The sequence below is a fragment of the Aptenodytes patagonicus genome, chromosome 7 (assembly GCF_965638725.1).
Source record: "Aptenodytes patagonicus chromosome 7, bAptPat1.pri.cur, whole genome shotgun sequence".
Classification (NCBI taxonomy): domain Eukaryota; kingdom Metazoa; phylum Chordata; class Aves; order Sphenisciformes; family Spheniscidae; genus Aptenodytes; species Aptenodytes patagonicus.
Genome location: NC_134955.1, coordinates 13,091,369 through 13,106,298, shown reverse-complemented (window position 1 = coordinate 13,106,298; position 14,930 = coordinate 13,091,369). Strand labels below are relative to the sequence as shown.

General features: G+C 41.7%; 1 protein-coding gene across 5 annotated transcripts in view; it reads right to left on the bottom strand.

The window, feature by feature from the left end:
* Window positions 1–12,204, bottom strand: part of DENND5A (DENN domain containing 5A) — a 73,443-nt gene extending 61,239 nt beyond the window's left edge. For all 5 annotated transcript variants that reach the window (XM_076344028.1, XM_076344023.1, XM_076344025.1 and 2 more), the window contains exon 1: window positions 12,080–12,204. In XM_076344028.1, the coding sequence (XP_076200143.1) occupies window positions 12,080–12,188 (109 nt within the window). In that variant the 5' untranslated portion in view covers window positions 12,189–12,204. The remainder of the gene's footprint in view (window positions 1–12,079) is intronic.
* Window positions 12,205–14,930: the final 2,726 nt, after the last annotated feature.

Genomic DNA, 14,930 nt, shown 5'->3' with positions numbered 1-14,930 from the left:
TTACATGGCCTGTACCCTGCTAGACGTGAAATGAGATGGCAATCTGTTGATTCATTCTAGCCCTTAAAAAAACAGACAAGAAAAAAAAGCAAAAACCCCAGATCTAGCCTTCTGGAGAGTAATCCTGTTCTGATTTTTCAGAAACCCATATTCTAATATTAAAGAAAAGTCATTCCAATACATAGCTAGAGAGCTATTAATATACTAATAATTAGCCAAAGATTATTAAAAAAAAACAAAACAGTAAGTTTCTCCAATCCCTTCTTTAACAAATATTAAACCATACATAACTGCAAAAAAACCCCAAAAACCTTTACAATGTAGGAAATAAACATCCAATGTTTGGCAGACTAAGGTAAGAAATTCATTAAACAAGAATTCTTGGAATAAAAACCATGATTCAAGAAAAGCTGCAGCTGCCAAATCTGTAAGCAAACAGCCACTCCATCAATGGACAAATGCCTTCAGATTATGACTTGTTTCCTTCCTTCCAGTTCCTCCTCCTTAAGCAGGACTGCACGTATTTCTCATTAGAGAGGACTCCCTTCCCCAGCAAACCTCTTGCTCAGATATACACAAAGACGAATTCTTCCCTTTTATCCTGAAACACATAAACCCTCTGTCCTGCACTTCTATCCCCCCTCCCCCTGTTGGCAAGACCATCAGGCATAGTGCGAGCTGAAGCGGTGGTTAGACCAGTTAATTTGTTACTGGAATTCGGACTTTAACAGTTTTTAAAGTGGATTGGGTTATCCATATGAGAAAATCTTCAGGATGACATTCGTCTTATTGCAGCACTGCTGTTTAAGCAACTGGAGTCAGGAGTTTCATTCACTTTCTCTAATGAATCAGGGGCTTCAATCACTGTCTCTAGCGGCTGTCATTCCATTGGATTTGCAACAGATCTACAACCTATGATTTTCACATCTGGGACTTCCTCTAAAAACTTCTTTATGCAAGTTACGGTTCTACTTTCCCTGACAAAAGAGCTCAAAGGCAAAGGAATTCCACTGTCTGCCTTTCTAAAACAAAAGGTGCAAATACATGTTATGGATGCACTGCCCTTTACTTAGGTATCTATCTTAGGTGCAACTGAAATGTATGTTGGGTGAGGTGCCATCCTTCATCTGTAAAAGTTAAAGGACTTTCTTTAGAGGAAGTAGAGAGAAGAGGGAGAAAATAACCAGAGTGATGAAAGGCTCTAATTTTTTTTTTTGACCTGTTTGTCATCTAGGGAACCCAAACTTGCTTGTAACAATCCCTTATCCCAATACCATGAAAACACATTCCTTTGAAAACACATTCCTTTCAGCATACAACATACATTTGAACGTTCAATGGACAATACAATTCTTCCTACTGCAGTCACTAAAAAGATGAGGACAGAGACAAGTTAACCCTCATCTGTTGACTGTAAAAGATCCTGTTGTTTTCCCATTTTCTTTTGCATTCCAGAATTCAAGAATTGTGATGTTTCAAGAATTGTAACACAAAGAACCTCACTGTGAACTGAAATAAAAAACAAGAGTTCATTTCACTAACTGGATATTTAGTGTAAATTCCACTGGATACAAATAATCTCTTGACCATCCATTTCTTCGACAGCATAAATTCTTCCAAGCCCTCTATGACAAATGAAAATTTAGGAATTAAGAGGTATCCATTCATCAGTTAAGTTTCAGCATTCATCTAGTTGATAAACAAAACATATTGCCACACACTCTGGAATAGTTTTAAATGCTGCAACAATGAATTTAAAGCACCACAGAAAAACAGCTGAGGACATCTGCATTCTGTGATTGTAAGGTCAGGAAACCAAAAGCTTTTGTTTTTATTTTTCTGGTACCATTTCAAGGAAGGCGGGAAGAGGTGGGGCAGGGAAGTGGCAGAAGAAACCATCAAGAATCTAAGGCAGCTTTTTAAAAAACAAACAAGAAAACCCCAAAAAAAGAAGTTCTCAGCTTGCATCTTTAAAAGCATCCTAAACCTTTTTTTTTTTTTACTACTTTGCATGTAACACAGGAAAACAGATGGACACAATATATTTTAATCAAGACTGCCTGGCAGAATTTTTCAAGGAAATGTTCTTAAAAACAGAATTGTTTTACTAAACAAGTTTTCTGCTTTAGCCACAGCAAAAAGACTTACAGAAAGATATTTAGGTCTGTTTCCAACTAAACAACAGAAGCAGCACTCAAAATTACAATGGCAGGCATGTTCTCAGCCACGGGGGTTGGCAGGGAGGGCGCCATTTCCATTACACAATAGATTGAAATAGACGAACAGAAGACACTAAGAAAGGAAAAGGATGGCTTATCTTCAGAATAGAACACAATTCTTTTGTCTCCAAAACAGAAGTGGAGACAAGCATATTTTAAGTATATTTAATATAGAAATCAGCTGTTCTCCTCATGCCCATCTAAGATTGGCAGACCCAGTGAGACTGCTTCAGGAAAGCCTGAGCAAACAGAAACACAGACCATCTCAGGCAACCCTCCTGAACCACTGTGGATCTCCTTTTACAGTGACATGTCCCATCCAGTTAAATGTCCCTACTTTTTGCGCTCCTATTGCCCTCCAACTCCAGCTCTGAGGACTGACGAAAACATGTCTGTGTAAAAGCACAAGGACCAAATGTTATTGAAGCATCTGTCCAGTCCTTTAACCAAGTATTCTTCTGGAATACCACTAAGGTTTTGCATATTTTAAAATACACATGAAGCCTTTCAAGCAGGTTCCAATAACATACAGAGGTCAGCAAAATACAAGAAGTTCAGCTATACAACCACCTCAGTATATGAGTCCTGTCCAGTATGTTTCACTTTGTTATCTAACCTTTGAAAAGTGTTTTGCAGTAGCCTGCCTTAATAAGGACTGCCCCCCCAAACAAAAATGCCCTGTAAGAAAGTCATCAAGTTGCTTGATGTTTTTTTTTCTATTTTTAAAATAAAAGTGATTTCTAATACCAGAAGATTAATCAGATGTGCTGACAGTTTGGTCAACAGATATGACAAACTCTGAAGTTTTATCTTAGCTCTGACTATATCCTTCCTTATCTCACCAACCACTTCTCTTGAGCTTTCTTCCTCTTACATGTACCTTATCAAGCTTACCTTTCTTCTTCACAAGGCATGATTCATGTCTGGTAAAAAAAATGTTTTCAATATGAATATCTGATTAGAACAGGAAGAACAAAGTCCAGTACTTTTATTCAGTCCTGAAAACACAAGTCATAGGTCCAAGTTAACCACTTATAACTGAGTATCACCCCTTTGTTCAAAGTAATAAATAAAGATGATGGTTCATGGTTCCACAGAACCAAGATTATGAGTTAAATCCCTTCCCTGGTCGAGCTTGAGGAAAACAAAACATTGTTATATATAGTTTTAACTGTGGAAGACTTTATATGAAGGAAAGGGAAAAAAAGACACACAAATAAAAAAATCCAAATACCCCACACATACACACAACACAAACACACCACACAAGTACTTCCCAGAGCACACTTAATCACCCACACACAATAGACTCGGGACTCTTCATGGAATGAATTATCAAAAGAACCATCAATTCACCTCATTCAGTGGATACATCCAGATTGCTTCATTTTCCAAGCCAAGATTAGGCCCTGTTTATAAGGCCCCACCTGTGAAATGGCAGCCACTCTCAAGGCTACTAACACAGGCAAGGGCAGACCTCTGTGTAGGGAAGGTTAGTTCCTGGATCTTGAGCACACTTCCTCAGGAGACATGAACACTGGGACATCTATCCAATGCTCACTGCCTGTGATTACCTTGCAGCACTAAAGTAACCTCACAGAGCATAAGTAACTTGCGCCCTCTGGATCACAAACCCCTTAGAGGTCAGGTCAGTGTTCTACAGATTATTCACATGGATTTCAGTCTGAAGAACTTTTTGAATATGGCCCCCAATGGAGCTGTGCTTCAGGGCACCTATGCCAATTTAATCAATGACTGCGCATTACCAACCTCTTTCCTCACACCAAGGCCTGGTGCTCCCTGGAACCTGCTGCACTGAACTACGTCCAATAGGACTAGCTAGTCCTCACGCAAGGAAAGGAGGCAGGAGCACACGACCGCAGTAAGGACAGGGAAAGGGAGACTATGATAACCTATAGTTAGATTGGCCTGGGCTGCTATAAGATCTTCACCATTTTCATTCTCAGAAATGACCAAGATACTGATAAACAGAAATTTTACCAGCCTTCGGCAAAACTTTTGAATGAGTTATTTCACATTTCAAGCTCCCAGACCACACACATAAAAGAGCCAGAAAGAGACATGACTGTCTTATGCTGATTAGAGCTGGCACTGACCTTGTTAACTTAAGGGACTTTTCTCTTCCCCAATGCAATTCTGATGACAGCTCAGTAGGACAGTGCTGGGCTTGGGGAGAAAAATCAGGAAACAACAGCTGGTAAGGGAGCTTGCTGAAAGTAGCAAGTTAAGGAGGAGTAAGTGATATATGCAAATAGTAGAATAGCTCATAAAAATGTATGCTTGTAGAGGACGGAAGCAATGCACAGATCAGTACACTGCAGCAACCTCGAGATCTCTGACCACATATTTCTGCAACACAGAGTGCAATTGTAGACACAAGAAGCAGCAACTACAATTGCAAAAAAACTTTTCCAAACTCACCCAAAGTCATGCTGAAAGAATAACTGTTTCTGTAAAACCAACCTTTTTTCCTCACTCAGTTAAACATTGAAATGTTGCTATATCTGAAAATGAAAAAGTTGCTTATGACTGCCATGTTATCTTTCTGCAGATCACTTATCCGTGAAATGCGATAGTTCCTCTCTCAAGATGCTTCAGTATCAATATGTAAATGACTCAATACAGAGGTACACATTGTACCTGACTGTGGCTGATCATACAACCACTAAAAACCAGAAAACTAAATTAAAAAGGCAATATTCTACACTTCTACAGGAAAGTTTGAAACTAAAGGTCTCTTGCCCATCAAACCATAAGCAAAGTAGCATTTTCCTGGAAACACTAAGAAACAAGCCTTGAGCAGAAGCACTCCAAGTAAATTCTTCATCATTAATCAGTTTGTGTTGGAATGCTTGATAATTTCTCCGTGCAATAATACTTGATGCCTCCCAGGGTTAACATTCCAGTTCGCTGCAAACTTGACTACAAACCACAAATCCGAAAGGGTTGTCAAGAAATTCAGAACGAATAATTACTGCACAACATACATCAATAAGTAATTGCTTCTGACATTGTCACTTCATGTGCATTATTTCTACTACATGAGCCCTGCAGGTTAGAGGGAATTCAAAAGACAAGTATGAGAAGTCATTACCAAGAACACTCAAGTAGGACACCACTAAGTCAAAAAGCAGATAAAAACAGTTGTAGTGTTTTGTAACTACAGGATCAGTAATTTGAAGATTTAGGAAAAAAAAAGAAGTGTTCTACTATTTGCAAATGGCAGTATTTCCCATACAGTCTATTTAAGATGTTTTCTTTGTGTAGTTTCTCTCTTGCAAAAGAAACTGCAAAGAGAACAAAACAACACAAAAAAACCCAAAGAAACAAAAAGCCAAAGCAACCCATCTTTCTATGCCTTGCTTTAATAAGATGAAATTCCTATGGCTTTTTTAAAAGGCTTCAAAAGTCAGACTTGTAAACTTTAATTCTTTAGACACCATTTTAGCATCTTTAGTGTATTCTCAAATCAAGAACCTGTAACCTTTCCCCTCCCCCACACCTTACTGAAGACCCTTCCAAATAAGCCGAATTTGTAACTGAATACTGAAGGGTGGAAGAATGAAGAGTTTTGGGGGTTTTGAGGGGATGATTCTGTAATGCACAAAGCTCAGTTTAATCTAAAAACCAAATATGATAATCATAAGATTGGCATTACAGAAACATCATCTAATAAACTGTGGCTTCAAATGTAGTTCAGCAAAGTACAGCTGCTTCCCCCTTACATCAGCTCTCCCATTCTTTATTCTACATATCAGCTACCCTAGCACGTCTGCCTCAGTTCCCAAAGAGACAAAGGATCTTTTTGGCACTCCAACATGGCAAATAGCTCCAGCTTCTTGGGAAAAGACAGAGGGGGTAGGGAGGAGTGGAATAAACTATTATCCGGATTAAAGTGTTTCACGTGTGCCAGTGTGAGTCCAGCCAAAAGTTGTTGCTATCTACCACCCGTCCACAGTGACCTATGGGAAAACAGTGTGTGGTCTCAGCCTTGGTGCTACTGGAGAGGCCCCCCACGGAATTAACACCTTGGTTAGCAATCTCAGAGAAGCAAAGAAACTGAAAAACCTCCCTTTCAGTCTCAGAATGAATCTCCAAGGGAAGAGGTATACCATTAGGGGACTGCGGGAAGCTTGCACCGATACCATCCATATTATGGAGAAAGAGAGGAAGAGGGAAAAAAAAAAAACACCAAAAACAAAACCCCAAAATCACAGAACACTTCAGCTTTTGGAAGAATCAAGCAATGGCTCCCACCAATGCAATTCACTTCTCCAGCAAGTGTTGGTACAACTACCATAGTAAAGATAGAGGAATTTACTCACGTTATTTACCCAAGGAATAAATGGTATCGCAGAAGAGCTTCACTGCAAGAATCACAGCTGGCTCCAACCCCAAATGCCATGTCTTAATTCCAAGATAAAAATGCCCAAAAGAAGAAAATACAAAACAGGCCAAATGTCAGGCAGAAAATGATATCTACTAATTTAAATTAAGCTTGCTCTTCTTCCTCCTCTTTCCCTTTAGCTACCCCTTACAAATACTTTTGAGGCAAAATAAAGGCCTGTAACTATTTAAATCTGTTGAACTTGGAAACCAAGACAGGCGCTGATAACAGCATTACTACATGGACTACCACAAAGGAAACTACTACCCCAATTCTGAAATACTACTAAGCAATTTATTGGTTTATATATGTGACAAATACCTTCAATCATTTCATCACACCCATATTTTTTAAAAGTTTATATTGATACAGAATGCTGTTAAAATAAACCCTACCAACAGGAAACGTATGAAGATAAGCTGCCATTTTAAATCTGAAGCCAACAAAATAGAAAAATAGTGACACTTCAATTATAGACAGAGGGATGAGGTGAGACAACATTTCTATTTTAGTGGCGAGGAGAAACACATGCTTTAATATCAGTTTGTCAGATTAATTTTGAGTGGAGCTAGGTGAATATTATACACCAGGTATCATCTTTCTTTAGAATTTCACACACCAGCACTAATAAAGTGGCTACTGTGACAGCATACAGATGTCTTACTCATAATCAGTCCTGTTATGCTACATAATCTACACATACACAGATCCTGCCTCAACACCACTAAAAACAAAATACAAAAAAATGTATGAGAGACAAAGAATAATTAAAATGGTATCACATCATCATACACTAGAGTGAAAGGAGATCTAATATGGATTTGGAAAAGGCACATGAAGGGTGTCTACAGGAAGGATATTTCCTGGACACATGGGCTTCACCTAAAACTCACTTTCATCATCCTTTAAGGATGAAGCTCATGATCAGACGGACAACTCAAAGCACCATGATAAGGACCTTGGCAAATGGAACACAAGTCCATCTACTGAATAAATTAATTTTTGAACCAAACCTTAAAAGACCAGCTCAGACTGGGAAGAAAGGCAGAAAGAAATACGGGTGACAGACTAGTCACTGGCCTTAGTCTTCCAGAAAAAGATTTTTTTTAAAAACAATCCTATTATTAAATCATCAATCTTTTCTTCACAGATTATAAGCATTTTTTTTACACTACTTCTCTTTTGTAACACTTATTTCTGAAATAACTATTATTATCTTTATGATATGACATTCAAGACTACTAAGGCATATGCAACAGAAAAATCTTAGTTTAGAATATGATGTCCAGATATTTGGGTCCGAGTTCTGTATTTTGTAATAGCAACTCCCAGACTACAATTACACATAAGCGTAATGCAACAGCAACTTGATCCTTTGTTTTGCCACTCCATAATAAACAAACTCTATTGACAAGTGATTGTTGAAAACTAACACAACACAGAGGAGGAAAAGAAAAAATCTTTAGTGAAAAAGAATGTAGGACAAAAACTCCAACAGTTCCATATAGTGCAAGTATTTCCACCATCATTCAGATCCCATCTAACTCAACAGATAAGGGACTCCAGTTGAAAGATGAGATGAGGCATGACTTCATTCTCATTACCTTTCCAGGGCACAGTCATACAACCGAAATTAGGAAATCCTATCATAATGTTGCAGCAGTACGATAAGTTATATTACACACAGAAGGTTTTTGGTAGTTGATGTATTCCATTATTTCCTGGTGGACACCAAGTTGACCATGAGCCAGCAATGTGCCCCTGCTGCAAAGGCGGCGAATGGTATCTTGGGCTGCATTAGTCAAAGCATTGCCAGCAGGTCAAGGGAGGTGATCCTTCCCCTTTAACTCAGCACTGCTGAGGCCACATCTGGAGCGCTGTGCACAGTTCTGCACTCCTTAGTACAAGACAGACATGGACATAGTGGAGAGAGTCCAGCAAAGGACCACAAAGATGATTAAGGGACTGGAGCATCTCTCATATGAGGAAAGGCTGAGAGAGCTGGAACATTTAGCCTGCAGAAGAAAAGGCTAAGGGGGGAATCTTATCAACGTATATAAATACCTGAAGAGAGGGTGCAAAGAGGACGGAGCCAGGCTCTTTCCAGTCATGCCCCATGATAGGACCAGAGGCAATGGGCACAAACTGAAACACAGGAGCTTCCATCTGAACATCAGGACACACTTTTTCACTGTGAGGGTGACTGAGCACTGGCACAGGTTGCCCAGAGAGGTTGTGGAGTCTCTATCCTTGGAGGTACTAAAAAATCATCTGGACACCGTCCAAGGCAACTGGCCCCAGGTAGCCCTGCTTCAGCAAGGGGGTTGGACCCGACAACCTCCAGAGGTCCCTTCCAACCTCAACCATTCTGTGATTTCCTCTATGAAGGAAATGTATCTGTAACAGACCTTTGCAGCATACTTTTCTGTCATCACTTCTGGCACATCAACACCCCCTGGAAATGTGGAAATGCACCTCAGCTCCTCTCATCCAGCTCAGCAACTGACACTGGATGAAGCTTAAGCTTCCAGTATTGGGTTTTTTGTTTGTTTGTTTTGTTTTACTACCACCTCGTAAATTTTTTCTATCTGCTTTAACAGGTCACCCAGTGTGAACACAATTATCAAAATAAGAAAGGATGCGCAGATAACCAGACCACTTGAATTTGGGGATAAAAGCGCCCTAGCAATAGAGAACATGCTATCTTTAACCCATGCTAACTACAAATCTGTAAGCACAGTATTTTTCACTATATTAAAAGAAAACAAACATATATACACACACACACACGTGCATTTTCCATCAGTCAGCCAACTTTTTCAGGAAAAAGTGTTACAGCTGTGCTATTTCATAAGCTTCCAACACACAAAGGAAAAATGCTATCAGAGGTGTCTCTTCAAGCAAAGTAACTAGACTGAGCATCAGTTCATGATCTTATGCTTCATTTATAAGTCTGCAGAAAATGCTCTATCATCAATATTAAGGTTGAATACCTGAAATACAAAATTTCATTAGCTTGGTGAGAACAAAGTCTGCCGGCAGCATCCCTGGGGGCCCTGGCAGCGACCGCCAGTTCCCTGTGGCGGTGGGGCGGCGATGACATCATGCCAGGCTGATCGCAGGCAGCCCTGACGCAGGAAAGCCCTGGAGACCCGCTGTGCCCGGCTTCACTGTGCTGGGGAAGCATCCCGCTCCCCACCCCTGCACCCACCAGCTGAAGTGCCAGTGCCTCTCTTCCAACAATGGACACTCATGAAGCAAATTGTTCCAACAACACAAGGATTCAGAATCTATTTTTCAGCACAGAAATAAGAAGGAGGGGGAAAAAAAAAAATACAAAAACAGTGCACAATAACCCTTTCATTCAAACAAGAAAGCCTTCCAGGAAGTACAGTGTTTCAAAGCTTTATCCAAACCCCACTGAAATCAGAGGCCCTTTCCATTTATATCGGTGGACACTGGAGGAGGCTACAACCTAAGACACAATTTGAAAGTGTTATCAGTCACACGATTATGCATTATTAATAACACAACAAACTAAAGAAAATGCACTGGAATTCCAGCTAGCTCATATGCTGTGATGTTATACATTTATCCTCCTCCCCCTTGTTTCCCCCCCCCTTTTTTTAAACCCTTTCCTCAAATCACGCAAAGATCAGTCTTCCCCATAAATACTAAAACCTATTCCCTCCACTCAAAACCCACACCTTGTCACAAGCAACACCATTATAGTATCATGGTGGAATAACAGAGTCCAAGGTATACTGCATGCTACGGTTTTACATACTATAGATGTAGCCCTTGACAGGGAAAGCAAATACAGAAAGAACATCATGCTCCAGCTTTCAAACCTGCGCACTCAGACAGAATACTTAAAAAAAGGCACTGATGTCTTCCAGTTTACTATTAGATAGCTAGCTCAAAGTAATACACTGCTGGTTTTAAATTTAATTATGTGAGGAAAGTTATTCATGTTCCTATCAAAATTGGGGAGTATTACTGAGCGTGCCTTGCACTGTTACACAAATAGTTATATAGTAAATGAATAACAAAATTAACATCAGAAACTGCTTTCAATCTAGAAACTTTGTTCACTTGTGATTTAATCAAGAAAAATCTGCAGAATCTCACATATCCTTCAATGAAATTGAATTGCATTTTATTCTCTTGGATTTCTTAAATTAAATTGATCCTGTAATTTAAAGTGCCGTTATAGAGCAGACCGTTATGCTGTATTCACTCTTCAAGTCTCAAATTGTAGTCTACAGTTATTTTAACATCAGACAAACATGAATTCTTTTAGGGCAAAGCACTGCTCAGCATAAGGGGCAGATGAGAAATTTTGTTTGAAGTCATTAGAAGAGAGAAAAAAAAAAAAAAGCAAGCTTCCATCATAGCCAACGTTTAGGAGAGTTCAATGTAATAAGACAGTTCTAATAACACAAATTTCACTCTACAAGAAACAAGTGTTTATTTAGTGGTTTGGGGTTTTTTTTTAATACAATGACGTAAAAAAACCCAAAACACTCATAACATCTTATAAAAGCAAGCTAATAAAAAAAAAAAAAAACGAACATATTATTGGTCAAGTTCTGAGCTCAAATACCCAAAGTCAGGTTCTCACCACCGCATTCCTACATCTTTCTGAACAGTTACAGATGCTAAGCAGCAACCTAATTTAACTGAAGCCAGTACAGTGAAACTACATCTGAAACAAGGTGCTGCTAAAACAAAGAACAGATTTGTAAACTTAAAAACACAGGTTTGACACAATGCTGCGGGATAGATTGATACAGTTTAGCTGTGTATTTGGTGTGAACATTCTCATCTAACAGAGTAATTACTTCCTAATCCGATTTCTTTTCGGCTACGGCTGGAATTATCCCGTGCTACAACAAAACTTAATAAAGAACAACCAAAAAGTCTTCGCTTTCTCTCCAAAATCTGATTCATTAAGATTACCTGCGTGTTTCCAAGTGTTTCCAAATGTCCAGGAGCCTGACTAAAAGCTGGTAAATGCAACCAAGCTCCAAAAAAAAGCTGTTAAGACAGAAATGATCTAAGATAACACCACCGCCACCACACAACCTTCACTTTGAAAAAGCCGTTTAAAAGAGGTACTTTGTTGGGGGTTTTGAAGAAGTTAAGTACAGTTCTACAAATACACGTTTGTGCACAGCCAGGCATTTCTGCATTTCAAGCACTCGGGGCAGCTACACAGACCCCGAGGCGCCAGCGGCGCGGGGCACAAGCGCCGCTACCCAGGGCGGGGGGGGGCGGCGGCGGCGGCTCCCTCCGGCTCCCCCCCCAGTGCCCCAGGGCCGCCGGAGACGGCGCCCGGGGTCCGCGGAGCGGGGAGGCGGCGAGGCCGGACCCCGCCTCCAGGGCTGCCGGCCACCACCACAGAGCCGACCGTTAACGGCCACCGCCCCCCGAACCCGCGGCCACTCACCGGAGAGCTCGTCCGGTTCCAGCCCGGTCTCGGTGTCCAGCCCGCAGATCACGAAGTAGTCGGCGAAGCGGCCGGGTGCCGAGGAGCCGCCCCCGCTGCCACCGCTCATGCTGGAGCCCGAGGGGTGCGCGGGGCTCAGGGGGTGCGGGGCCGGGCGGCGGCGGGCGGCGGGGCTGCGCCAGCTGCACCAGCTGCGGCGGCCGCCTCCATGATGGAGCGGAGTGGGCAGCGCCGCACGGCATTGTGGGTACAGCCCCCAGCTGTTCCTGCGGGGGGGCGGCCCGGGCAGGGGAACCGCAATGCTGCGCCTGCGCTCTGGTGCTCGGGGGATGACGTGATGCTGCTGGTCCAGCTGGGGGGGGGGGGGGGGGGCAGTGCGCGCGCAGAGGCGGTTGGGGGGGGGAGGGGGACGGTCTCGCGCGCGGTGGCCGTTAGGCCGGCGGCTGGCCGCGGAGCATCTGCTCCCTGAGGAGACGGTGAGGCGGGCGGGCAGCCATCAGGGGGTGCGGTCAGACCGCCGCAGGCCAGCCTCCTTGGCGAGGGGTTACAGCACCAGCCTAAGCTTCGGCAGTTTGATGGCCGAGAGGTTCTCCTCAGAGGCTCTCCTCAGCGAGGGAGAGGCTCTGCCCCCCCTCTGCAGTTAGAGGGGACAAGGAGGCTCTGCTAGGGGCTACTCGCTCAAAGCACGGTTTAGTGTTGGTGGTGCTTTGAAAGCACACCTGGACTTAAGTCTTCCCCTGTCATTTACAGCTTCTCATCCCCACTCCCTGAAGGCTGCTGCTCCAATGGTGGTTTGTGACTCCACAGCTTTGTGGAGCAACCACACCCTGAAACTGGCCCAGGTCACCAGGTGGGGGGGGGCGGGGGGGAGTGTGTGCAGGAGAAGCACTTTTGGGATTGTTTGGGTTTAGTTGTTTTAGGTTTTTTTTCCTATTTGAATTAACATCACAAACAACTCTGTTAACAGTTGGACTTGCACAGCTGAGTGAAATTCACCCCCCTCCCCTCTGGCCCAGCACGGAAAGGAAAACAATCCCCAGAGAAGAATGACTCAAACCAAGTTACTGAGGGATTAGTAACACATACCCATACTCTGAGTTGAGAGCACTTCCTTCCACTGACCATAGAGGGACCTTGGATAGCCTCGCTAGACTAAAATGAAGCCTGTAAGCAGTTCCCCTTCGTCTCCTCACAGTTCTCTATTTGTGGCTTTCACATCAGAATCCTTCCTTATCTTGTAGGGCTTGTAAGAGGAGAAATTTAAACTTTTCAGTCTTTTAGGATTATTATCTAGGATGCCCAAGTAGTTAAGGTTGCATTCCATTGCTGAATTAATCAGACAGTAATCTAACTTAACATGCTATCAAGCACGTGAAACCTCACATGAGTTTACATTGCCAAGACATATCGAGTTCTTTGTGGGCACTAGAGACAGCAACACATGTTAAGACCTCACTGTCAACAGTCTACAGCCTTTTGCAGTACAATAACTAAGCTCTTATGCCATTTTGCCCAGTGAATTGTAGAGAGCTTTTCCATCCTTCTGGGAAATAAGAAAAACTGTAAGAAGCACTGGTGCTGTTAGTATTCACTTGATTAAGACTATATGGGCCACAGAACAGGTTATCAATGAATGAAAGTATTGCTTAGATTTGATTGACAGTTCTGACAGTTCAATTTTAAACCACTAGTGAACCTGAGGGAGAGATTTCAATGAAGATAGCAGAATAATTAGGAGCAATATTAGAGTGAAAGTCCCAAGTTAATCTAAATGTATGTGCTTACTGTAGAGTTATGTTGAGCATGCCTGGTGGTTTGTGGAAGACAGCAACAGAGAACAGAACTAGCTAAATCTGGTTGCTCTTATTCTGCTATGTTCTCTAGCCATTTTTTGCACATTTTGCTTCTCGGTCTGCTTTTGATGTGGCAAAGGACACTGTATTCAGCACATGGTAAACATCTTTTGAGTAAGCCTGAACTGTAGTTTAACCCTTATAAACAAAAATCATAGCCTGAGGGTCTCAGAAGGACTTGCAAGAAAGTCTAGGGAAACAGCACAGATATTGGTAGGGGTTTTCGTCACATAAAGAGTAAAATGGGGAAATAAAAAATTGTTCTTACTTGCACTTTAACCGATCCAGCAATAACCATGTATTTGGAAGATTTAGCAAATAAAGTTAGATGGGCCAGTAAGTAAGCAAAGGATTACCAGAAATACTGTTGAGCAGCAATATTTAAATGTACACACGCCTTGCTATGCAACAGGGTAAGGGACAAGAAATATTTTTTTAAAAAGGAGAGTCTCAGACTAAGAAATTCAAATTTGCTTTGAATTGCTACAAGAAAGGAACAAGAAGGGAGGAACTGCATGAATCAGAATCAACAAAAGGTTAATTAATCAAGAAAGGTAAGAGTCACCACAATTTTTGCTGTGAAAAGTTCATTCATGCTTTGTCAGATAAATTCTCTGCTTTCCCAGCCAACTTACAGCCTAGTCTCTCTTAAATCTAGGCATCCTGTAGATGTACCCAAACAGCTAGAGCTCACGCCTCCCATTTTGTCAATGACTGCCTCTTTTCCATTGTATCTCCCCCCCCAATTATTTCATTTCTGAAATCTCTTGCCTAGTGACCACAAGCAACATCTGTGACATCTAATTCAAAGGCCAGTAGCTTTAATCTGTCAGCCTTCTTGAGCAATGTTCCCATCAAGGAAACACCCAAAATATGGCAATTTAGTCAGTAAACTTGGCAAATTGCTTAGATGTCCTTGAGTAAGGCAACAACACTCTAAACTACATTATGAATTCTTGAAAGTATTCTTTATGATGTTGAGAAAATCTGCAGAATTG